General features: G+C 39.6%; 1 protein-coding gene across 1 annotated transcript in view; it reads left to right on the forward strand.

Moving 5' to 3' along the window:
• Positions 1–23745, forward strand: part of DPY19L1 (dpy-19 like C-mannosyltransferase 1) — a 108984-nt gene that overhangs the window by 16005 nt on the left and 69234 nt on the right. The window contains exons 4-8 of the mRNA XM_089687185.1: positions 1876–1963; positions 8770–8907; positions 10537–10657; positions 10731–10824; positions 14675–14732. Coding sequence (XP_089543311.1) covers positions 1876–1963; positions 8770–8907; positions 10537–10657; positions 10731–10824; positions 14675–14732 — 499 coding nt within the window. The remainder of the gene's footprint in view (positions 1–1875; positions 1964–8769; positions 8908–10536; positions 10658–10730; positions 10825–14674; positions 14733–23745) is intronic.

Below are 23745 nucleotides of genomic sequence, written 5' to 3' on the forward strand. Positions count from 1 at the left end.
CTCAGAAAAACTGAGTAAAAAGAAACAATGTTGTTACAAACTGCAATGTTACGGTTTTGTTTTCTAGACAGCACTAGATAACTTCTGGAATATGGTGCTATTGGCAGTATCATGCCTTCTTTTAAAATATATACATATAAATATTTATATATGAATATATAATATAACTATTTATAAGATTATATATTCATATATAAATATTTATAAGAGCTTCTCACGAGCACACTTTCAGGAAAAAAATGTATATTAAAAATAGGAGAGTGACATTGTTATCATAACTTTTTGACCTATGGCCCCTAAGTATTTAGTAACAATTTGTCTTAAAGTTCACCTTTAGTTACAAGTTCCAACCATATTCAGGGGTGTACATTGTTACCAAAGCAGCAGCACCGTACCCCCCAATTAACCTCATGGTGACAAGTGGGTGACCCACTGTCACAATTTAAAACAGTGTGTCTGTGCAGGGCAGCCACGTTATTTAATCCGATTTCTGTGAGTAAATGCACTAAAAGTCTCTTCTGCCATTATGGCAGACAACTTGTAGTTCTCAATGAGCTGCAAAAGCACGAATCAGAGCCCTCGTAGTTGAATGACTCTTCCTGCTCTTCGGTAACTGTCTGTACTGAGAGCCTGTAGAAGCCTGACATTGTACCCACGATTTGCTAATTGTGGGTTCATTGCTCTTTAGGCTCCTAGGAAATAGAAATAATAAATGCACATTTACCTACAAAAAATGTGCATTTATTTATTTTTTTACAAATGTGAACTTAACCTTTGAAGTCTTTCGCTGTACAAAAAAAAAAAAAATTTAAATGTACCTAAGCAGGAACTAGAAGAGGATTTGTACTTGCCTGTTCCTCCAACCTTTGTCCCCCTACTAAAGCTATGGCCACTTCACACTGGAGTGTCAGCCCATACCAGAACCCCATCTCCACCTTGCTGGCATTTGAGTCGAAGTGGAGCTCTGTGCCTGTTACTGATCCAGACAGAGGCCCATCCATCTGGTCCATCAAGTGTTACTCTCATCTCATTAGTCCATAAAACCTTTGAAAAATCTGCCTTCAGATATTTCTTGGCCCAGTCTTGATGTTTCAATTATGTGTCCAGTGTTGGTCGGGTTTCAGCCTTCTTTACGTTGGCCATGTCTCTGAGCATTGAATGCCTTGTGCACTCCAGGTAGGTTGCAGTTCTGGAATATGACAGCACTGGAGGATAAGGGTGTTCCTGTTAGCATCAAGTTTGATTCTTCTCATATCTTTGGCAAATAATTTGGGTCTTTTTTTTTTCAACCTGTTTCTTGCGAACCTGTTTACTATTTGCAACAAAACGTTTCACGGTTCTGTGATCACGCTCCTATATCTTAGCAGTTTCAAGAGTGCTGTCTCCCTCTGAAAGACATTTTATAATTTTTGACTTTTCAGAGTCAGTTAAATCTCTGTTTTGGCCCATTTTACCTGAGGAAAAGAAGCTGCCTAATAATTATGCACACCTTGATATAGGGTGTTGATCTCCTTAGGCCATATCCTCCCTTATTTACACAAATACACATCACCTGATATGCTTAAATCCAATAAGCATTCAAGTTTTATAGCTTGGAGCTGGACAATATGCATAGAAATTATGATTTGAAAAAAAATGGACAATATGCATAAAAATTATGATTTGGAAAAAAAACATTCACTTGACTAATAATTGTACACACAATGTACTAGCATGACAATACAGCTTCCCTATAGATAGGTAAGCTGCAATAATATATTTGTTTTTAAATCTTGGCTTTAGTTACAGGTCAAATGGCAGTAAACTAAGTTTTTATTTACAAAGATGAATCACTTAATGGTACTTCTTGTTTACATATGTCCTTTTTATCTGTAGGAGTTACATATCAACACTTTTTGAGAATGACCGTCATTTTTCTCACCTTTCAACATTGGAACGAGAAATGGGTTTCCGCACTGAAATGGTTAGTTTTTTATGATCTTTATTCAAAATGTATTAATGTGATCACTGTCATCAAATGTGATTGCTTTATTATATGTATTTTTAGTACCATTGAAAACAAAAATTGTACATTCCGAACTCAAAAAGGATCCAGTTTTCTTTTGGAAGCTTGTCGGGGCATTCATGGACTTGTGGTTAAAGCAGCAGGAAAAAGCCGGCTATAGATGGAGCAATTTTCTTTCCTGCAACCACGGATAGCAGGAAAGAAAATCACTAGATTCTGCCATCATCCCAGTCAATGTTGATGGGGGAATCCCTCCTACAGTGCCATTGTGTTCTCCCTGGATGGGATGATGGGGAGCCATCGCTGTTGGGAGAACACAGTGATTACTACAAGCAAGAATCGCATGAAAATCCAACAGGCTGATTTTACCCAAGTGGATCAATCAACTTGGGTAAATTCAGACTGCCCATACATGGTTCCTGCTGAACCGGCTGAGATTCAAACTATCCATGGCCAGCTTAAAGTGGTAGTAAACTTCTTTTTTTTTTTTTTTTTAAACAAGGTAATCTTATAATGTGCTAGCATGCATCATATACTAGCACATTATGAAAGACTTGCCTTAAAACAAAGACCTCCAACGGTGCACTGTCGCTGCTGCAGAAGCTTCCATCTTTACGTGTTCGTCGGCTACGGCTGCTTGAATGGCTGAGCCGCCTATGACATCACTCCCTGAGTCTCAACCACGACACATGGCTCTAAAGGAACGGCATGGGTATGCCATTCATTCAGAGCGCATGCGCTGGTGATGTCACAGGCTGCTGCTCAGTGGAATATCTCCTAAATTGTGAACGTTTAGGAGATATTCATTTTACGTTTAAGTAAGCTTTATTATAAGCTTATCAGTAGGTAAAAATGAAAAAAGTGACTTTACTAGCATTTTAAGGGGGAAGGGCAGGGGGGTGGGGGTGGTAACCTTTCACATTTGTGGTAAGGCTTAATTCAACAAAAGATTTGTAAGGGATTTAAGAGATGTTCAGAGGAGTCAGAAGACTCACTATAATTTTTAAAAATTTGAAACCATCCTTTTCTCCTGTTTGACGATCAGTACAGCTGAAAATTAACTGGGAGTACAAAACAGACTCTTGCTGGTCAAGATCCAAGTATCTGAATTTACGTGGACTTTAGCTTACAGAGTTGTTGTGTACCTGCTATCCATTTTAAATGTGTAACGGTATGACTCTTAAAGGGCATTATAGTGAAGTTCAATGAGTGCATATTTTTAGTTACAAGTCCAGCAATTTTTGGTTTGACAGTTCACATTTGTACTTGCTTGCTCCTTTCCTGTTTTTTCATAAGGGGACTTTCAAAAGTAGCACTCAGAAAACCATACATATTGAACACATATATGTAAAACATTCCTGATTTATTAATTGCAGCACAGATATAAATATACATTGATATAAATATTATTTCTTAAAAAGACCAAAATGGGTTGATTTACTAAAACTTGAGAGTGCAAAATCTGGTGCAACTCTGCATAGAAACCAATCGGCTTCCAGATTTATTTTTTTTTTTTTTGTCACAGCTTATTTGAACAAACTGAAGGTGAAAGCTGATTGGCTACCATGCACAGCTGCACCAGATTTTTCACTCTCCAGTTTTAATAAATCAACCCCAAAGTTATGCTCTGTTCACTATAATTGCTTTGCATTAATGTCTCAAGTGACCTGTTCTATATGTTTAGCATAATAGGAGTCCCATTTCACTGGCAGCAAGTTGCACTCATTGCATTCCATAGATAAATCCAGTTATCTGGACCATTGGTGAAAGATTTCTAAGACGTTCATAAACTTCACTGAACTTATAATAGTCATCTCACCTAGTTTTCAGCATCATATGGTCAAACTAATCAGTAAACACAACCATAATCACAAAAAGAAAGTTAAAAGCCACTCCTTTATGAGACCAAAAAAAAGTATAGGAAGCCAGTGTGTATCCCTCCCATGAAGCTAACGTGAGGATGAGGGGGTCGGTGCGCTGTCCCTGCCAGGAGAACGCAGTGATTATTGCTAACGGCTGTAGCCACTGACAATAGTCGCATTTAAAAATCCAACATGCCAGTTGTACCCAAATCGTACAGCAGTCGAATTGGGTACAATCAGCTTGCCAATAAATGGTTTGAACCTCGGCCAGTCCTTGCTGAACCAGCCGAAATTTGAACCGTCTATGACCAGCTTAAATCAGTTTATTTAAATGTAAATTTTCCTGTACTCTTAAATTCCCCCGTTTTCTTTCTTTTCATAATTCTTTAAAAATCGTGACTGCTTCAGTTATCATTTCTATCCACTGATGACCCACTGAGACTTACACTGGCTGGATCAAAATCTCTTGAAAATAAGAATACTTCTGCTTTGTAATATATTCTCATTTCTTGGCCTGATTAGTTTGTCAGCTAATACAACATACTGTGTATTTTAACGTTAACCAGGCTAACAAGAGAGAACATGGACATGCAGGGTTCTACTAATTAGACGATGTAACATGTTTCCGTTGAGTCTGTCAGTGTTAGTAGCAAATTGTGCCCACTGAGGCACAGAAAACATTGAGCTGGAGACACCGCAGGGAATGTGCTGCAAAACTGTACACATTCAAAATGTAACAGAGGTATTAAAAAAACTCGTACTGATGTGAAAATGAATTGTCTTGGTGTTATGAAATATTTATTTTATCATATACATAGATGTGGTGTGATTCCCCTGGTAGGCATGGCTTGTGGCTGAAATAAAGAGGCTATGTCAGGGTACAGACATATCTGTAGGTGTTTCTTGGAGGAATATACATGTAAACTAGCATAAAGCAGAGTGCATATTTGCTGTGGTGATATATTAAAAAGTCACATATGCAATGGTAAACGGATCCAGCATATATCTATTATACCATGACTGCACTTTGCCATGCAGGATATTTTTTTTAACTTTGGTGTCGTAATTTTACATGCTTGCTCTTTTATGTTGTTGTTGTTATTATTATTATTATTATTTTAAATGTAGAGATTTGGCAATTAGTAACTGTAGGATGGATAGATTGATACAGTTTGCTTGATTTATTAATGGAGCGTCTTCATTTTGTGAGGGAATTTTCCCCTAGCTAAGTGAATGTTGTAAAATTCACTTTGCAAAGAATACCCAATCTCAAGCAAAAAAAAAATTCTATATACATATTTTTTTTTTTTTTGCACATGATTAGATGATAGAAGCCAGCAGAGTTTCACCTCATTTGCAAAGTTAAGTGGAAATTCCCTTTGACAAGTATACAGCATATTTGGCTTTAGTAAATTAACCTGACTCTAACTAACTGTTCAGCAGTTTAAAAAAAAATAAATAATTAACTGCGCAGGGAGTGCATTCTTTTTAGTGAGTCGGCTGACTTAGACTTATAGGGGTTTATTTACTAAAGCTGGAGAGTCCAAAATCAGACTCCCTTCTGCTTAGAAACCAATCAGCTTCCAGGTTTCATTGCCAAAGCTTCATTGAACAAGCTGAGGTTAGAAGCTGATTGGTTTCTATGCAGAAGGGAGTCTGATTTTGGACTCTCCAGCTTTAGTAAATAAACCCCATACTGACTAAGGCCTGCTTCACACCAATGTGTGTTTTAGTTCTTTTTTTCAGCAACACGCTACAGTCCATTTAACATGGTTTCCTATGATGCACGTTCATGTCTATGCTTTTTTGAGCAGCTGCGTTTTTGGAAAGGGTCAGGGACTTTTTTTTTTTTTTTAAACACAAAAAAGCAGGCGCTACTGAAACGCATGTCGTTCGTTTTTTGCCACGTCTTGCGTCTTTATTCGGCCCAGCAACAAAAAGATATCCCCTTTTAACAAAAAAAAAAGAGCTGAAAAAACCCCACAAAATGTGGTAAAAATGCCCTCATGTACATGTATTTTACATAAAGAAATCATTAAAATATTGATGATTATTATTATACAGGATTTATATAGCGCCAACAGTTTGAGCAGCGCTTTACAATATAAGGGAGATATTACAATACATTTCAGTACAGAAGGAATATGAGGGCCCTGCTCGTGGAGTTTACAAACTAAAGGAAGGGGGAGGTGATACAAAAGGTGATAGGTGCGGGGCATAATCTGGTGGAGGTGATTCAAGTGCAGTTCTTAGGTGGAGGTGGGGTAGGCTTCCCTGAAGAAGTGAGTTTTCAAAGATCTGCCTAAAGGGGTCTGAGTGGACATGCTGTGGCAGAGAGTTCCAGAGGATGGGAGAGGCTCTGGAGAAGTCCTGGAGGCGAGTGTGGGAGGAGATGATGAGGGAGCTAGAGAGGAGGATATCATGGGAGGAGCAGAGTGGGCAATTTGGGCAGTATCTGTGGATGAGGTTGGTGATGTAGCTAGGGGCAGTGTTGTGGATGGCTTTGCAAGCTGTGGTTAGTTATTGTAATGTTATTTACATTTAGCTAATCTTTTATATGTACATCAAAAAAGGGAAAAAATAAATTATTTTTTTCCTTTTTAAAGCGGTTTAATTATGGAAGATTTTATGATGTTCAAAATTGTTTGACCCTATAAGACTTATCTACAATTTTTATTTTTTCTGCGTAGTCATGGTAACATATTATGGATCAGCCATTCTCAACCAGGGTTCCATAGAACCCTATGGCCCCTCTAGAGGTAGCTAGGGGTTCCTTGAGCTGTGGCTGATGACCTCTCATTTGATGGTGCCTGCATAGTACCAGGTCCAAGGCCAAGATAGAGCCAGCGGCATGACACCAATAATCTGTTTAGCTGTTTGTTGGTGGAGAATCCGACCACTGTTGTAAAGGGGGGCATTTTTCACACTGTCCCCCAATGAATTGGTTTTAGCAGAGGTTCTCTAACATCTGAAAACTATTTAAAGGTTTCCTCTTGAGAAAAAAGGTTGAGAAAGGCTGGTATGGATGCAGAGAGCACGAGAATAGGTCTTTCAAGTGGTAGTAAAGTCAGTTTTTGTACTTATACCTATAGGTAAGCCTACAAGCAGGCTTATGTGTGGGTTATGTAAATATCTCCTAAACTTTCACCATTTAGGTAACTATCTCCTAAACGGTGAAAGTTTAAGAGATATTTACAATACCTACAGGTAAGCCTGATTGTAGGCTTACCTATGCGCTCTGAAGGAACGGTATGTCTGTGCTGTTCCTTCAGAGCTGTGTGCCATAAAAAGTGACTCCCACGCGCATGCACAGTAGTGACATCATCGCGGTTCGAGTATTCAAGCCACCGGAGCCTGTGAACCCGGAAGAAGGAAGCCCTGTCAGCAGTGACAACGTGCAGCTGGAGGGCTTCATTTTAAGGTAAGTTTCACATAATGTGCTAGTATTCGATACATTATGCCATTGTCTTGCAGGTTTTTAAAAAAAAAAAAAGGTTGCGATTTACTACCGCTTTAACTTTATCCTTCCAAAATACATCAATGCTTTTATCATTAACTGAACCAAACCTTGATTATTATTATTATACAGTATTTATAAAGCGCCAATAGTTCGCTCAGCGCTGTACATTACAAAGGGGGACAGAACATGTGACAGAACAACAACAATACAATGCAAAACATGAGGGGATTGAGAGCCCTGCTCTTTCGAGCTTACAATCTAGGAGGGAGGGGATGGTGGCACAGGAGGAGATAGCTGTGGGGGATGGGGTGGTAGGAAGAGTGGAGGAGCTTGGCAAGTTAGCAGGGGGTGGGGTAGGATTCCCTGAAGAGGTGGGTCTTCAGGGTGCGCCTAAAGGAGATGAGAGTAGGTGATAATTTGACGGGTTGGGGCATGGAGTTCCAGAGGATGGGTGACACCCTGGAGAAGTCCTGGAGGCGAGCATGGCAGGAGGAGACCAGGGAACCAGAGAGAAGGAGGTCCTGTGAAGAGCGGAGTGTGCGTGCCAGGCGGTACCTGGATATTAGGTCAGTGATGTAGTTCGGGGCAGTATGGTGAAGAGCCTTATACGTCAGTGTTAGGATTTTGAATTTGATCATGAATTCAAAGTTTGGAAGGGGGTATTCTGATTCTAGACTTAAACATTAGCCAATTTGTATATATGCCAGTAATTAGTGCCGAATGTCTTTGCAAACTGAACAGGCGATAAAGCAGACCGCACCTCCCTCCCCATCACTGCAATAAAGATTCAGGACAAATGTGAGTGATGGTCCAATAGCGATAGAGACTCTAACAAAAAAAAAATTGGAAATAAAAAAGTGAAACATTAGAATATGTTTTTCAGGTTACATTTTTATTGGCAGATTTATCACTATTTCTTGATTGCTTCCCTAACAGTTGACCTTTTAAGGTCTAAACACAGAGTGTAAGAGAAAAGGCGAGGAATATTATATATATAACATGAGCATAATGGAGTCAAAATTTCTGTAAGGTAAAGGTAAACATAAATGTTATGTAGGGGGAAAAAACCTAAAATATAATTTTTTACATAATTTCATGATTGTTTTAATTTACATACAGGTAGCATTAAAGTTATTGACCGATTTTTTCTTAAATTGGCTTATCTGCTCTCCTCATAAGTGCTCTGTGTAGACTTAGATTGGGAATAAAAGCACTTTCTGTTAAACTACGCATTCCAAGCCTTTCACTTATATGCAAATTTTCATTTAACCATGGAAATCAATCAGACATTTGCTTTGTGCCTAACAAGACAGATAAGTTAATTGCTGATTGTTATTATCTAAATGTACTTTGGAAACTTAATGCGTTATATTAATAATTACGGCTTTTACTTTGTGACATTGTTTGCAAGGTTCATACATCATCTTTAATTGTTTCCACAGGGCCTGTATTATTCTTATTTCAAATCTGTCATTGAAGCGCCATCATATTTTTCGGGGTTGCATCATATCATGAATGATAATGTTACGGAATATCCTAGTGTAATAAATACTTTACAAAGATTTAACCTGTATCCAGAGGTAAGACATGTATAGATAAAATATATATGTGTGTGTGTGTAATATAGGTACATTTACCCTTAAGGTAGCCATAGATTTTTTTTGGGGGGGGACCAACCAGCGGGCTGATCCAAAAAAAAAAAAAACCCAAACGAATTCCTCCATTTACGAGGTGTATAGAGGAATCCTCCCCAATGAAACATTGTACTCCAGCAGTGGGACTCTCTGCTGCCACAATACACTGATCTAACAATTGAATTCTCTCAAATGAGGATGGCCAAAGATGGGTTGAAATTCCGCCAGTCCCTATTTAACAGGCCAAATTTTAATCCATCTGTGGCCAGCTTTTCAGAATTGTCCTAATTAAACCAAAAAATGCTCTTTTTAAAGTGGACCTGTCAGTAAAGCTTCCAAGACAAATTTATTTTGGGGAAGCTATTGGTTGCTTAAAAATAAGTAATATTTTTTTTTAGGTGGGTGGGGCTTTCAGTAGCAGAGACAGTCTAATTTTACCGAACTTGGGTATGTCAGTCTGTTTTTTTTAAAGGGTTGCTCTCATTGCTGACCCATTTTTGAAGGTACAGCCTATGAGTGTAAGCTGTGACTTATTATAAGGAAACAATGACTTTCTGGATTAAATCGCTGAAAGGTGAACAGTCAAGTACAGACTGGAAGTACCTGCTTTTTTTTCATAATAATTGCCACAGCTATAGTTTTAATGATATGAAGTTTTTTAATTGGTAAAATCTCATGTGAATATATATAAATGATTCAAGTAAAAGCAGCTGCTGTATAGCAGGAAACCCTTGTTACTGGATCTCCTTTTACAGTTTGATAATTCTGGGTAGTGTTCTACTCTACAGTGCTTTGCTCTGTGCCTGAGAGGTCAAATACAAGGCTATAGAAGATTCACATGGGGGCTGAGGGTTGTGTTTAGCCATATGCAAGTTCTTAGGCAGGCCATAGATGATGCGATTTTTTTTTTTTCTTTTTTTTTTTTCTGCAACCCCCAGTGTGTTCTCCTCCTGGCTACAGTACAGGGAGCTGTCCCTGTAACACAGTGATTATTGCTAACGGCTATAGCCACTGGCAATAATCGCATCCTACAATCCGACATTCTGGTTGTACCCAAGTTGAATGATGGATCGACTTTGGTACAGTCAGCCGCCCCATACATGGATTGAATCTCGACTGGTCCCTGCTGAATCAGACGAGATTTAAACTATCTATGGGTGGCTTTATTTTCAGTATGTCTGTTTAAACAGGATTTTAGAGCTCTAAGGATGAATGGCACTTTATGGTGCCTGCTATGCTGCCGCTGTGTTATTTTGTCGCCTTCATGCCGATACACATAGGGAATGTAAGACTAGTGCAAAGTATAAAAAAGGTTTTTTTCTCAACCTTCTTTAAATAAAAGAATTTGTGGTGACGTGGGATACATCACTGCTGTAACTTTGTTGGCCTTTTCTTCTTTAAATTGCTAATTTATTATTTGTACAGTGTTGCATAGCTACAAAAGGGGTAATTCCTAGATCTTAGCTTTTTTGCTCAGTTGGAGATTTTTCCACCTTTTCAGTTTTTTTTATTAAACAGGAAAATTTGCGTTTAAAATCTCGTTGCCAGTAGCATCAAATCCTTTTCTCCATGCAGGTGATCTTGGCCAGCTGGTTCCGTATTTATACCATAACAATGAAATTTGTTGGCATTGAGACTAAAATCTGCTGGACAGTTAATCGAGGGGATGATCTCAGTCCCGTTGAAAGCTGCGAAGGTAATTGAAGTTGACGTTTTGCCGAGAACTGGTTTTTCACTCTTGAGTAATTTGTATTGTTTTCCTTCTTCAGGTCTTGGTGATCCTGCCTATTTTTATGTCTCCTTTATATTCATTTTAAATGGACTAATGATGTCATCATTCTATGTTTATGGGACATATTTAAGGTAGGCAATTCACCACAGAATTACTAGTTTAAAAACAGCAATTCCAACTTTTAAATTAATGTTTTATTTATATCTTTACTATATACCTTGCTCAAAAAAATTCAAAGAACACTGAAAACACATCAGATCTCAATGGGGAAAAATATCATGCTGGATATCTATACTGATATGGACTGAGTAGTGTGTTAGGAACATAAGAATGCCCCATCGTTTGATGAAAATGATCAACCTACAGAGGACTGAATTAAAAGCCCCCCCAAAATTAAAGTGATAAAATGATGCAGCAGGCTAGTCCATGTTGCTGAAATTTCATTGCAGCAACTCAAAATGGTATTCGGTACTTGTATGGCCCCCATGTTAGTGCATTTATGTGAATTCTCCATTAACCACTGTACATGATGTAATTATGAATATATTTCAGTTAAGCGCTGTATCAGTGTGGTTGTGTAATATGTCTTCCCATAAATCCCTGTTCTACAGATAGTAGGGGATGGTTTAAGTTGCCAGAGGGAATATTCTATTAATTACAATTTCTTTACTGTGTAACAGAAGTCTCCACACTTCCTCAATACTCTGTCAGACAGTTCGGTGCCAGAGTTAGTTTTTCTAACAATGGGACAAACCTGTTGGCTTCACAAACATCCACTTCAAAGGATCCCTCATTTAGATATGCAATGAAGGTGGCCAGCCTTTCATAAGTACTTCATTTCCCAGGAAAAGGTCATGAACTGGCATACTTTAATTCCATAAAGGGTTTGCCAAGATTTGCCTTAAAGGGGGTTGGTGTATGCTAAATACAGGGGATTTGAAGCTAGCCAATTATGAAACGGAATAGATTTGCCAACCAATCAGAGCTAGTCCATGAAAACTAGTGGAGGAAAGGCCTATAACAATAGACACTAGACGGAAAAAGAGGCTCTCTTGGGAAAATCAGTTAAGAGAATGGAAGCCGTATGTACAGTTCCATGGTCATTATGGAATATATCCCTTGCACTTCTATCTAAATGTTTGTCTTATGTCTTTTCTGTCTCACTGTTTGTATTTTGTAATATGTTAGAGCTTTCTTAATAATGTTTCTTTTATACAACTAGATAGAATATTTGTTTGTGTTAGTTTAGACCTCCATCCTATTCACCAATAAATTTTGGTTGTTGTGCTAAACCTTTCAATTCCGGGTAAGAACTCTTAATTTACCAAATCTTATCAGAGAAATATTCTATTTCATAATCTATAGATTTGGTCAACACCCACGTGTTGGCAATGTTGGGGCATGGTCCTAATGAGACCACAGATGGTGTCCTGGGGTATTTCCTTCCAGATCTGGACCAGGGCATCACTGAGCTTCTGGACAGTCTGAGGTGCAACCTGTCTGCATCGGATGGACCGAAACATGATATCCCAGAGGTGTTCTATTGAAATAAGGTCAGGCGAGCCTGGGGGCCATTCAATGGTATCAATTCTTTCATCCTCCAGGAACTGCCTGCATATTCTAGCCACATGAGGCCAGGCATTGTCCTGCAACAGGAGGAACCCATGACCCACTGTACCAGCGTAGGGTCTCACAATGGGCCCAAGGATTTCATCCCCATACCTAATGGCAGTTAGGGTGCCATTGTCTAGCCTGTAGAGGTCTGTGCGTCCCTCCATGGATATGCCTTCCCAGACCATCACTGACCCACCACCAAAATGGTCATGCTGAATGATGTTACAGGCAGCATAACGTTCTCCACGGCTTCTCCAGACCCTTTCCCGTCTGTCACATGTGCTTAGGGTGAACCTGCTCTCATCTGTGAAAAGCACAGGGCGCCAGTGGCGGACCTGCCAATTCTGGTGTTCAATGGCAAATACCAATCAAGCTCTATGGTGCCGGGTAGAAAGCACAGAGCCCACTAGGGGACGTAGGGCCCACTAGAGGATGTCGAGCCCTCAGGCCACCTTCATTAAGCCTGCTTCTGATTGTTTGGTCATGAGGGTCATCTCAATGTTGCCCATCTAGTGCGCGTGTTAATTTCATTAATACCGAATCAGCTGAAACTGATTAACAACCCCCTCTGCTACTTAACTGATTAGATCAATATCCCAGGAGGCTAATTGACTTGATGCTATACTCTGATTAAAAAGTGTTCCTTTACGTTTTTGAGCTGTGTGTAATATATAAATATATATATATATATATATATATAATCACAAATTATTACAGATCGTCATTTAACATGAGCAAAAACGGATCCCAAGAGAACAATAGGTTACCATTAGTTTTCAATTTTATAGCTGGCCGCCTAAATAAAACTTTGGACTGAGCCATTCCATAAGGGATGGGACATTTTTCTGATGATTCATTTAGCTGAATGAGTAGAAAACGGTTTTTAAAATTCTTTGGTTAAGAGAAAACTTTCAGCTATGTTGGTTAACTTACAAAATATAGGGTTGCACACTAGCTTAGTGTTTGCATGTGTGCTGCTATTATTAGGCCACTATTGCTTTTGCATAAAAAAAAAAAAAAAGACTGAAAAGATCAAGAAAAATGCTTCCCTATGTATGCGTAATAACTCCAGTTAAAAAAAAAAACCCTCCCCCAAAATGCCTCTTCCCATTTGAAATCAATGGAAAAGCCTCAAAAACTGCTCCAAGAAGCATTTTTGGTGCAGTTTTTACGTCACGTGTCCTTTTAAAAAACGATCAGCACAGCAAAAACGTATGAGTGTTTTTTGCGGCGTATCAGTGTGAAAGTAGCCTTAGGATAGTAAGATAAGATTTTAAAACAAGTGTTCTACTGTTATTATGGACAAAGTGGTGTTCTTCTAAGTTGTTGCTTTTTGAAGAGATCTCTCCCCCAGCTTCTTCCCTACTGGCTATGTGACAAAGGAGACGTTTCCATTAACATTTGTTAGAATGATGTTAGAACAAAATTAGTTTTGGGTTTGTGAGGTCAAAAATTGGCACTTCTACAGGTTTGCGATCATTAAAATTCTGAAAAACACTGCACTCTCTCACACAGATATCATGGCACTTCCTCTTTAACACAATGCAGAAGCATTGCATTCCGCTACAGAGAGCTCTTCTAAAGTGCTCTGTAGCAGATACCTCCTTAGGTGGACTGTACCTTATACTGCCAGCTGGTGATTCCAGGGCTAAACCCCACAAGAGCCGCAGGTGCTCGCTATGCAGCCCACTAAATTCCAGAACTGAACTGAGGTCTGGAGTACAGTGGGTTGCATGCTGAGCATTGGTGGTCCACAAGCCTCATGCTGGACACAAGTGATCTACAACATATGAAGGATCCTAGAGCTCCACCTACTGGCTAAATTAAAGACTACATAAAATGCAGTATTTAATATTTACCTGACGTAAACAAAAAAAAATTATAATTTTCATGACTTATTTTCTAGCCGTGACCATAATAAAGAAAATGTGTTACAATAAAAAAAATTTCTTTAACCCCTTGACACCGAGCGCATGCAAGTATGCAGTCTCTCGGCATCTGGGCCTTGACGCCGAGCGGCCGCATATATACATGCCATTAGAAAATACGTATGTGCTGAGAATGTGCTCCCAGCACATATGTCCGTGACTCACGGAAAGGTCCCAATCTACCCTTGCGATCAGGACCATTTTCGATCATGTGACGACAAATCACGGCGGTCTCATGACCCTAAAACCCCGCCCTCCTCCCGACTTCTGAAACTCCTAAAGGGTCGGGAGGTGCCGGCTCCAAGAGGTTAAAGCAATACATACTGTAAAAAGCAGAAATCCGATTTCTGTATACGATATATGATGCTTTGTATAGGGCCATGAACACCTAAAATCCAAGGTATATAAAATTTTTCTTTTATGTGTGTTAATTTTCTAGTGGCAGTTTACTTGGAGGGTTTGTCACAGTCATCTGCTTTTTCTATAACCATGGTGAGGTATGTACAATTAATTATTAAATATGCCTTTTATACAGTATGTTATATATTAGAATCACTGGAATAAATCTACTAAGCTGATTTTATTGGAAAATGTATTAAATCCAATGTGCATGCTGCTATGTGACTTTTTTTCTATTATTATAGGAAGGTTAAACTGTGTTAGCATTTTCTGAAAAAGCATCAAGAATTGAGCACCATTAGAAAATGCTGTGCTCCAACATTCGATTTCAGAAAAATATTGCTGCTCTGTGGGTAGAAATATTATTCTCTCTGCAGTGGTCTGACATGCCTCCGCTTAGTCAGACCTACTGCTGTGCATTCAGCAACACTCACTTTCCTGAGCTTTAATGTCCAATGTATTGAACTGATAATGTAAGCGGGAAGGCAACCTGTTACTAGGGGACATTTTGTAATAGAAATCTCATTATTAAACTGTAATACTGCAGCTTTACCTTTCTGGGATTAATTGATTTTTACTTGTATTCTTTCTGTCAGGGCAGATGTATCTGGCTGTAAGGACATCCAAGCGATGCAGATAACAGCCATTTAAACTATCCTATAACAGGGGTGTTGTCAGAATTCCATGAAAAACTATAAGCTTTAAAAAATGATTATTATTATAAAATGACCTGCTGGTTGATCAAAAAAACTGTCCGTGTATACCCTGCTTTAGAGTTGATGAGCCACAATATAATATTTTTTTTAAATATTATTGATGATAATACAGTATTACATTGTTTAATGTCATACATGAGCTAAAATTTGGAGGTATTAAATTGATTGTGCTTTAAGTACCAGTCATTTCATGCCTCCCTTCCACAGTACAAAATACTTTGTGTTTCAAGCCCAGTACAGATCATTTCTGGGGTCCATTGTCCTGCAGCTTTCTGTGATTGACACACAGAATTCCACAAATCTGACATCTAGACAAAAGTAAGAGCTGAAAAAGTAAACAAAGTAGAAGTTTAGGAGTTTACTCAGCTTGTTAAATTGGGCACATAGATGTCAGCAGTATTTCCACGTTTAATATGTAACAAAGGAGAGAGAGAGGAATAAAAAGCAGGAGCTGTAAACAGGGCACAGTATCTAGCCTAAGTAAAGGTATGGCTATAAGTTACAGAATAGCGTTGCACTGTAAAATGAGTAAACAATATGAAGGACAAAATAGAAAGCCTAAACACAACATTCCAAGCACAAATATATAAAAGGTTTTTTTAAACTGCAACCATTTTTCTTTTTGTATTCGCACAAAAGCACGGAGGAATTCACAGGTCTGAAGTCTTAAAACACTTTCTAAGAGTGCCCTCTGCCTGCACTCAACAGCACCGCCAGCAATTTAAAAGCACTTTTGTATAAAGCTTTTTCCAAACACCAGCACCCTTTTATACCATTTAAACCTTAAGGTTTATCTTAGCCCAAGAACAAAAGTGTAATATTGCTGTTTGAGAGTCCTTAGATGCGGTGGCGGTGTGGGTTTTTTATTTTTTCAAGCTAAGTACATTTTCTGCAAGTACAGAAAGAACCTATTGATCCTGTCAAAAAGCTTGTGCCCTTGTTATGTCAGACAAAATTATTGGCTTTCTAAGCTACTACCTTAAAAAAAAAAAAACTAGAATACCATTGCCCCATACAGTAATGGAGATGAAGAGAGATGTTAAGCTGCCCATACATGGATTGAAATTTGGCCAGTTCATCAGGGACCAGTCGAATTTTGATCCATTTGTGGCCACTGGGTTGAACAGCAGAAGATGATCTACAGATCGATTTCTGTTCAACTTCCCTGTTGGAAACTTTTTGCTTGATCAGCTCTGCAGACTATAGCCTGTTGCTCTGATCTGTGTATTCTGAAAGCAGTGCAGTCTTCGTGCTGTCAAAATACAAACGCATAGCAGGGAGGATTCCCCCATCTACCTGAAATGTGTCGATGGGAAGAACTGGGTCAGTTTTTGTTTTTGTTTTATTTGTTCATTGTGCTGGTTGAACAAAAAAGCTTACTAATGTATGGGGTACCTTTTTAATGTTTTGTAGTCCATGAGCAGCCCAGGGTGACAATGCTCTTTCTCTTTAGATACAGTACAGTGAGTGAGCGTTGTCACCCTAGGACAGAAAGTGTATTAGTGGCAGGCTCACCAGATGAAAATAAGGGGAAGGGGAAGGCTGGAAAGTAGAACTAATGTAAGTCACCTCATCTAAACTGCTGTATATTAAATTTTTTTTTTCAATTCCACTTTTGCTGGGAAAAAAAGCATTCCCCTCTGGGTGATCTTTGTACATTGCAAGTATTTTAATAAACTTTGTTGCAGATTCCTCCCTTTTTGTCATTTTGAAGAAGTAGTTGTTCGTCTGTGTCCATGTGCAGAGCGAATCTATATGAGAGTGGTATTACATTTATCAGTCAGCTGCTGCACCTGCAGTACTCTGAGGAAAGTGATAGGGTCTGCATCCCTTTTTAGATGTGACTTCCTTTAGGGAGTATCTCACCAAAAATGACTTTTTTTTTGCAGGAGATGCCAAAAATCTGACTTGTGTCTTTAGTGTAGACTTCTGGGAAAATGAGTAAGCCAATCACTCAAGCAGGAAATTATATTTTCAGCGCGCATTCTGTACACCATCTGTGTATAGAATTCCTCCAGGTAGCAATATTGCATCACATTTAACAGAAAATTACAGTGCTGCAAAATTGAAAAGTAAAGGTATTTTTAATAATAATTCAGTTACAATATGACTTGAGTTGAAATTGTATACGCTGTATTTTTTTTTTTTTTTTTTTTGCTATTTCTTTTCCCCCACGATAGTTGAGTTACCCATAATGTTACTAATGTAGTGCATATTTATTTGTTACCTTATAGTTGCGTTTTTATATCCATTGAAAGATAATGGGCCCAAACCCTATTCTGTAAAAATTCCTTTTTATCCTGTAAGTTTAGGTAGACTTCAATACAAATAGTTTCTGATGTGCATCCAGTCCCAGAATCCTCCAACTCCTAAGTTTTCTTACTTCCTCTCTAGTCTGTTGATCACTATTGGTGATCTCCAGCTCAAGTCAGACCACTGCTTTTGCTCCAGTCTCTGACTCTACATGTGCTGCTTCCAGTTTTCACAAAGTTGTGTTGATCCTGAGATCATACACCTAAACATTCCTCTCTCAGTTACAGAAATGGATTTACTGCAGATGATCCTTGCCTGTGTTTCATTGAAGGTCTTGTCCAGCAAGTTGAAAGTTTCTGCAGCTAATTTTGGTGCCAAGTGTTACTTTTCAGTAGTTACTGCTGCCTGAGTGCTCTTTGACCATATTTTCTGTGAGAATACTATATGAACAATGACATAGTATATGAGATAATAGATTTTTTCATAATACACTAGTCACCTGTGCTGGTCCCAGCTTACAACTTTGTAGCAAGTGAACATATTCTCTAATATTTCAGTCAAGAACATTTAAAGCGTAATTAAACCCATGACCCTGCATTCACTATCTCCTGGTCTCCCACAGTACAGGAAAGTGCAATTATTTTAGTAAATATAAACTGCTAAATACCTTTTCTCATCAGCAGTTAGAGCAGTCTTGTGACTTCTATCAGTATCCAGCAGAGCACTGGTTAAAACTTGTAGGAGGAGTTTTCATTCACTCTTGATTGTCCTATGAGGCTGCAGGACCCCTGACCTTCTGTCTGGACAATGCTGATTGGCCCTGTGCTGATCATATGCACTCTCCCAAGGGAAAAAAAAAAAAACTGTAGCAATACACACCAAACTGAGCATGTGCAGCTTAACCCCAAGGCTCTGTTTTATCCGCAGATGGATTGGGGACTGTGGAATAAGGGGACGATTAGAAAAGACAGGATCAAACATCCTTTTACACAGTGCAGCCGGCCGGCATGTGTAGCCTCACTAAGATGGCGTCTGAAACGCACAATGAGGCGCGATGGCGTGATGACGTCAGGAACCAGCATGCATAGCGACGCGTTTCAGAGCATGCGCTAACCTCTATTGGTGGAAGCGCGCTGCTTTGTCAAGCTGAAAAGGCTTAGTGTGGTTACACATGCCGGCCTGCTTCTTCCTCCTGTCACCACGTTACTCCTGGGCGAAGACGCAGATGTCCGATACTGGAACACAGCCGTTCCTCAAACTCTCTTGGATATTTACCCAATACATGCCTGTTTTTACTACTGCTACATTTGAGTGTTCATTCATTTGATATTTATTAAAGTGGTTCTGCTACACTTAGAGGCGCTTCTTTTTCTTTCTCCTCACACAGAGTTCTGCTACAATACAATACTTTATGAAGCTTGCCCCATAGACCTTCCTATTTGAATCTATTTGGACTTTATGGACTTTTACTATCAGTTTTTTCAACTGGTGGTAGTGTTTGCGCTGATTCTTTTCTTTTTTTTTTTCTTGTATTTTTGGTTCAGCTGGCCTAGCTTAGTGTCAGGGGAGTGATTGAAAGATTTGAATATATGGGGGAGGGACTTTTAAAGTGTTACTAAACCCAGGACCCTGCATTCACTATATCTGGTCTCATCAGCAGTTAGAGCAGTCTTGTGATTTCTAGCAGTGTCTGGCCAAGCCCTGGTTAATCTTGTAGGAGGAGTTTTCATTCTGCTATGACTGTCCTATGAGGCTACATGACCCCTGATCCTCTGTCTGGGCAGAGCTGATTAGCCCTATGCTGATCACATGCACCTTCCCAAAAGAAAGAAAAGAAAGCAATACACTCTAAACTGAGCATGTGCAGAGTGACTCCTAGAGCTCTATACTATCAGCAAATGGATTGGGGACAGTAGAAAAAGGGGAGGATCAGAGATGGTTGGAAGAGAGAGAGGACCAAACAGCCTTTTTACACAATGCAGAGGATTAACCCCTTAGGTTCCATAGTGAGTATAACAAACATGCTTTACAGAATATACAGACTGATTTTACTGTTATGGGTTTAGTAACACTTTTTAGGTGAATATATTGCTTTCCCTTGAATGGACAAGTTATTGGTTTGCTGACAGGTAGTTCTTGGAAATGTTGGTCTGCCTTTAAGTGATTGCACCTTGCCAGCCTATCCTGTAGGACACTTATGTAGAGTGCTTAAATTTGAACACCAGGGAAAGTATAAATTCTCTCTTGCAGTGAGGCTGCACCCACACTGCTAGAGTTAAATGTTCATTTAGGTCTAGGGGAACAAGAAAAATCGTTTTATCTTCCAAATCCTTTGCTCCAGCAGTGTATTCATTAAGTATTCAGACCCCCTGCACTTTTTTCAATTTTGTTATGTTGAAGCCTGATACTGTAGTTGTTTAAATTTAATTTTTTTTCTCATTAATATACACTCAGTACCCCATAATGACAAAGTGATAACAGAATTTTAGAAATGTCTATTTTAAATTTGAATTTAGTAAAAAGATAACTGAAATATCACTTGTACTTAAGTATTCAGACTCTTTACTCAAAACTTTGTTGAAACACATTTGGCAGCACAAGTCTCTTTGGGTATGACTCGACAAGCTTTGCACACCTGGATTGAGGGATTTTCTGCCATTTTTCTTTGCAAATTTTCTAAAGCTTAGTCAGGTTGGATGGGGACCGTTGGTGGACAGCCATTTTCAGGTCTTCCCAGAGATGTTCAATAGGGTTCAAGTCAGGTCTGTGGCTGGGCCACTCTAGGACATTCAGAGTTGTCCCTGAGCCACTCCTGTGTTGTCTTGGCTGTGTTCTTAGGATCGTTGTAATGTTGGAAGGTGAACCTTTAGTCCAGTCTGAGGTCCTGAGCCCTGTGGAACAGGTTTGCATTGATATCTCTGTACTTTGCTCTGTTCAGCTTTGCTTCAATCCTGACCAGTCCCTGTTGCTGAAAAACAGCTCCACAGCATGATGCTTCACTTCACTGTTGGGATGGTATTGGGTAGGTGATGCGTGGTACCTGATTTCCTCCAGACATAACATTTAAAAATGAGGCCAAACAGTTCAATCTTGGTTTCATCAGACCTCCTTGCTCCTCATAGTCTGAGAATCCTTCAGGTGCTTTTTTTGCAAACTCTAAGCAAGCTTTCATGTGTTTTGCACTGAAGAGAGGCTTCTGTCTAGCCGCTCTACCATAAAACCCAGATCGGTGGAGGGCTGCAGTGATGGTTGTCCTTCAGGAACTTTCTCCCATCTCCACACAGGATCTCTGGAGCTTAGTCAGAATGACAATCAGGTTGTTGGTCACCTCTCTTACTAAGGCCCTTCTCCCCGACAGCTCAGTTTGGCCAGGCTACCAGCTCTTGGAGCAGTCCTGGCTGTGCCAAATGTCTTCCATTTGAGAATTATGGAGGTCACTGTGCTTTTGAGAACCATTAGTGCAGCAGAAATTTTTTGTAACCTTCCTCAGATCTGTGCATTTCAATAATCCTGTGTCTGAGCTCTTCCTGGCAGTTTACCTCATGGCTTTTACTCTGATACAGTATGCCTTGTCAGCTGTGAGGCCCTTTAGAGAGATGTGTGTCTTTCCAAATCATGTCCAGTCAGTTTAATTTACTACAGGTGGACTCCAGTCAAGGTGTAACATCTCAGCAACAATCAAGATAAATGGGAGGAACCTGAGCTAAATTTCAAGTGTTGCAAAGGGTCTGAATTCTTATGCCAATGTGATATTTCAGTTTTTTTCCTTTTTTTTCATAAATTTTCAAACCTTTCTAAAATTATGTTTTCACTTTGTCATTATTGAGTACTAAGTGTAGATTACTGAGAAAAAATTGGATGTAAACAACTGTATTATCAGGTTGCAAGATAACAAAATTGAAAAAAGTGAAGGGGGTCTGAATACTTTATGAATGCACTGTATATGTGCAGTTTAATTAGTCCACCCAAAACTTGTATTTCTGTTTTTGGAAGATATGCTAGTGTTAAAAGGTAACTCCACTTTTGAGAGAAAATAGCAAATGAAAAAACAATAGTATATATAATTGTGACACAAGTCATATTGTAACAGAATGTTATTAAACATTACCTTTCCTTTTCCATCTGCAGTGCTATAAATTTTCTGTAAAATGCAATATGGCTACCTGGAGGTATTCTGTACACAGATGGTTACAGAACGCCCCCTGAAAATGTAATTTCCTTCTTGTGTGATTAGCTTACTGATTTTCCCAGAAGTCAGATATTTGGCATCCCCCCCAACAAGAATATCATTTTTAGTGAGATACTCCCAAAGGGAAAGCACATTTTAAGGCTAGGTTCACACCTATGCAGGTTGTGTTTGAGCCGTTTCTGCATTGTGTTGCATTTTTGCACCTGCGTTTTTGATGTGTGTTTTTTTTTTTTTTTTTTTCCCATTTTTTTTTTTTCTTGTTGCTAGGTAGATTTAAAACACATCAAAAATGTAATACATGCTTTTTTGCAGCATTTCCATTGAAGCCTATGGAATCAAAAATGTAACTTTTTGTGTTTTAAAAAATGTCCCCGACCCTTTCCAATAACCGTACAGGTTGAAAACGTGCAGATTGTGAACATGTCTCATAGGAAATCATGTTAAATGGACTGTACTGTATTTCTGCAAAATGCAAAACGCTGCAGAAAATGCAGAGGTGTGAACCTAGGGTCAAGGTATGCAGATCCTGCCACTTTCCTCATTAGAGCCCTACAGCTGCAGCAGCTGATGGATGATTATGAAATCACTCCCATTAAGATTCACTCTGTACATAGACTCAGACAAACAAACAGCTATTTATTCAGAATAACAAAAGGTAGGAATCTGCAACAAAATATGTTAAAATCCTTGCAATGTATATACATCACCCAGAGGGGAATGCTTTTTTCTCAACCAAAGTGGAGTTACTGTCTTAACAATTTTCATCTCACTCTGGAACTTAACATTCTCATTTTACTAAAGCTTTTCCTTTTAATGTATGCTATTAATTACCAGGTTTATTTCCAATTACCAGCAGTTTAATTTCTATCCCCGCCCCCATAATAATATCTCTATCCATTTATCTACCATTAACCCAGTGTTTCTCAACTCCAGTCCTCATGGACCCCCAACAGGTCATGTTTTCAGGATTTCCCTCAGATGAAACAGCTGTGGTAATTACTAAGGCAGTGAAACTGATCAAATCACCTGTGCAAAATAATGGAAATCCTGAAAACATGACCTGTTGGGGGTCCATGAGGACAGGAGTTGAGAAACACTGCATTAACCACTTCCCGACCTCCCTATAGCAAAACTACAGCTACAGGGCGGCAGGGCTGCGAAAAATGTGTACCTCACTCACCGCCCACGAGATTGCCACCCATTTCCACAACAAGATTGACGCAATCTGTAAGGACACAGTCAACTCACAATCTACCTCCCCACCTAGCCTCCCCCCCATCACCCCCTCATCTCTCCCCTCCTCTGACCTCGCAACCGCACCCCCCCCACCACACCCAAGGCCCCGCTTACCGTAACCCCCCCAGCACGGTTTTCCCTCAGCCCTGCTACCACTGAGGAAGTCACCAGGGTCTTCTCAGAAGCCCGCCTCACTACGTGCCCCCTGGACCCTATCCCCTCTCATCTCCTCTGGTCACCCCCCTCCTCCCTCATCCGCTTCCTTATCCACATCTTCAATCTCTCACACTCTACTGGCGCATTCCCCTCCCCCCTAAAGCATGCGCACATCACCCCCATACTCAAAGCGCCCTCCCTGGACCCCACAGACCCAAACAAACTTAGACCCATCTCTCTGCTGCCACTCACTTCCAAGCTCCTTGAGCGCTTAGTCTACGATCGCCTGAGCGCCCACCTAACTGACAACAACCTCCTTGACCCACTACAGTCCGGCTTCCATCCCCAACACTCCACCGAAACCGCCCTCCTCAAAATCACTAACGACCTACTAACCGCCAAAGGCGACTACTTTGTCCTCCTTTTCCTGCACCTCTCCGCGGCCTTCGACACAGTTGACCACCCCCTCCTCCTTAATAAACTACTCTCCCTTGGCATCAGAGATACCGCTCTCTCCTGGTTCTCCTATCTATCCCAACGCTCCTTCAGCATTTCCTACAA

This window comes from Staurois parvus, unplaced genomic scaffold (assembly GCF_062004578.1).
Source record: "Staurois parvus isolate SC_StPar_1 unplaced genomic scaffold, SC_StPar_1.0 ptg000020l, whole genome shotgun sequence".
Taxonomy (NCBI): Eukaryota; Metazoa; Chordata; class Amphibia; order Anura; family Ranidae; genus Staurois; species Staurois parvus.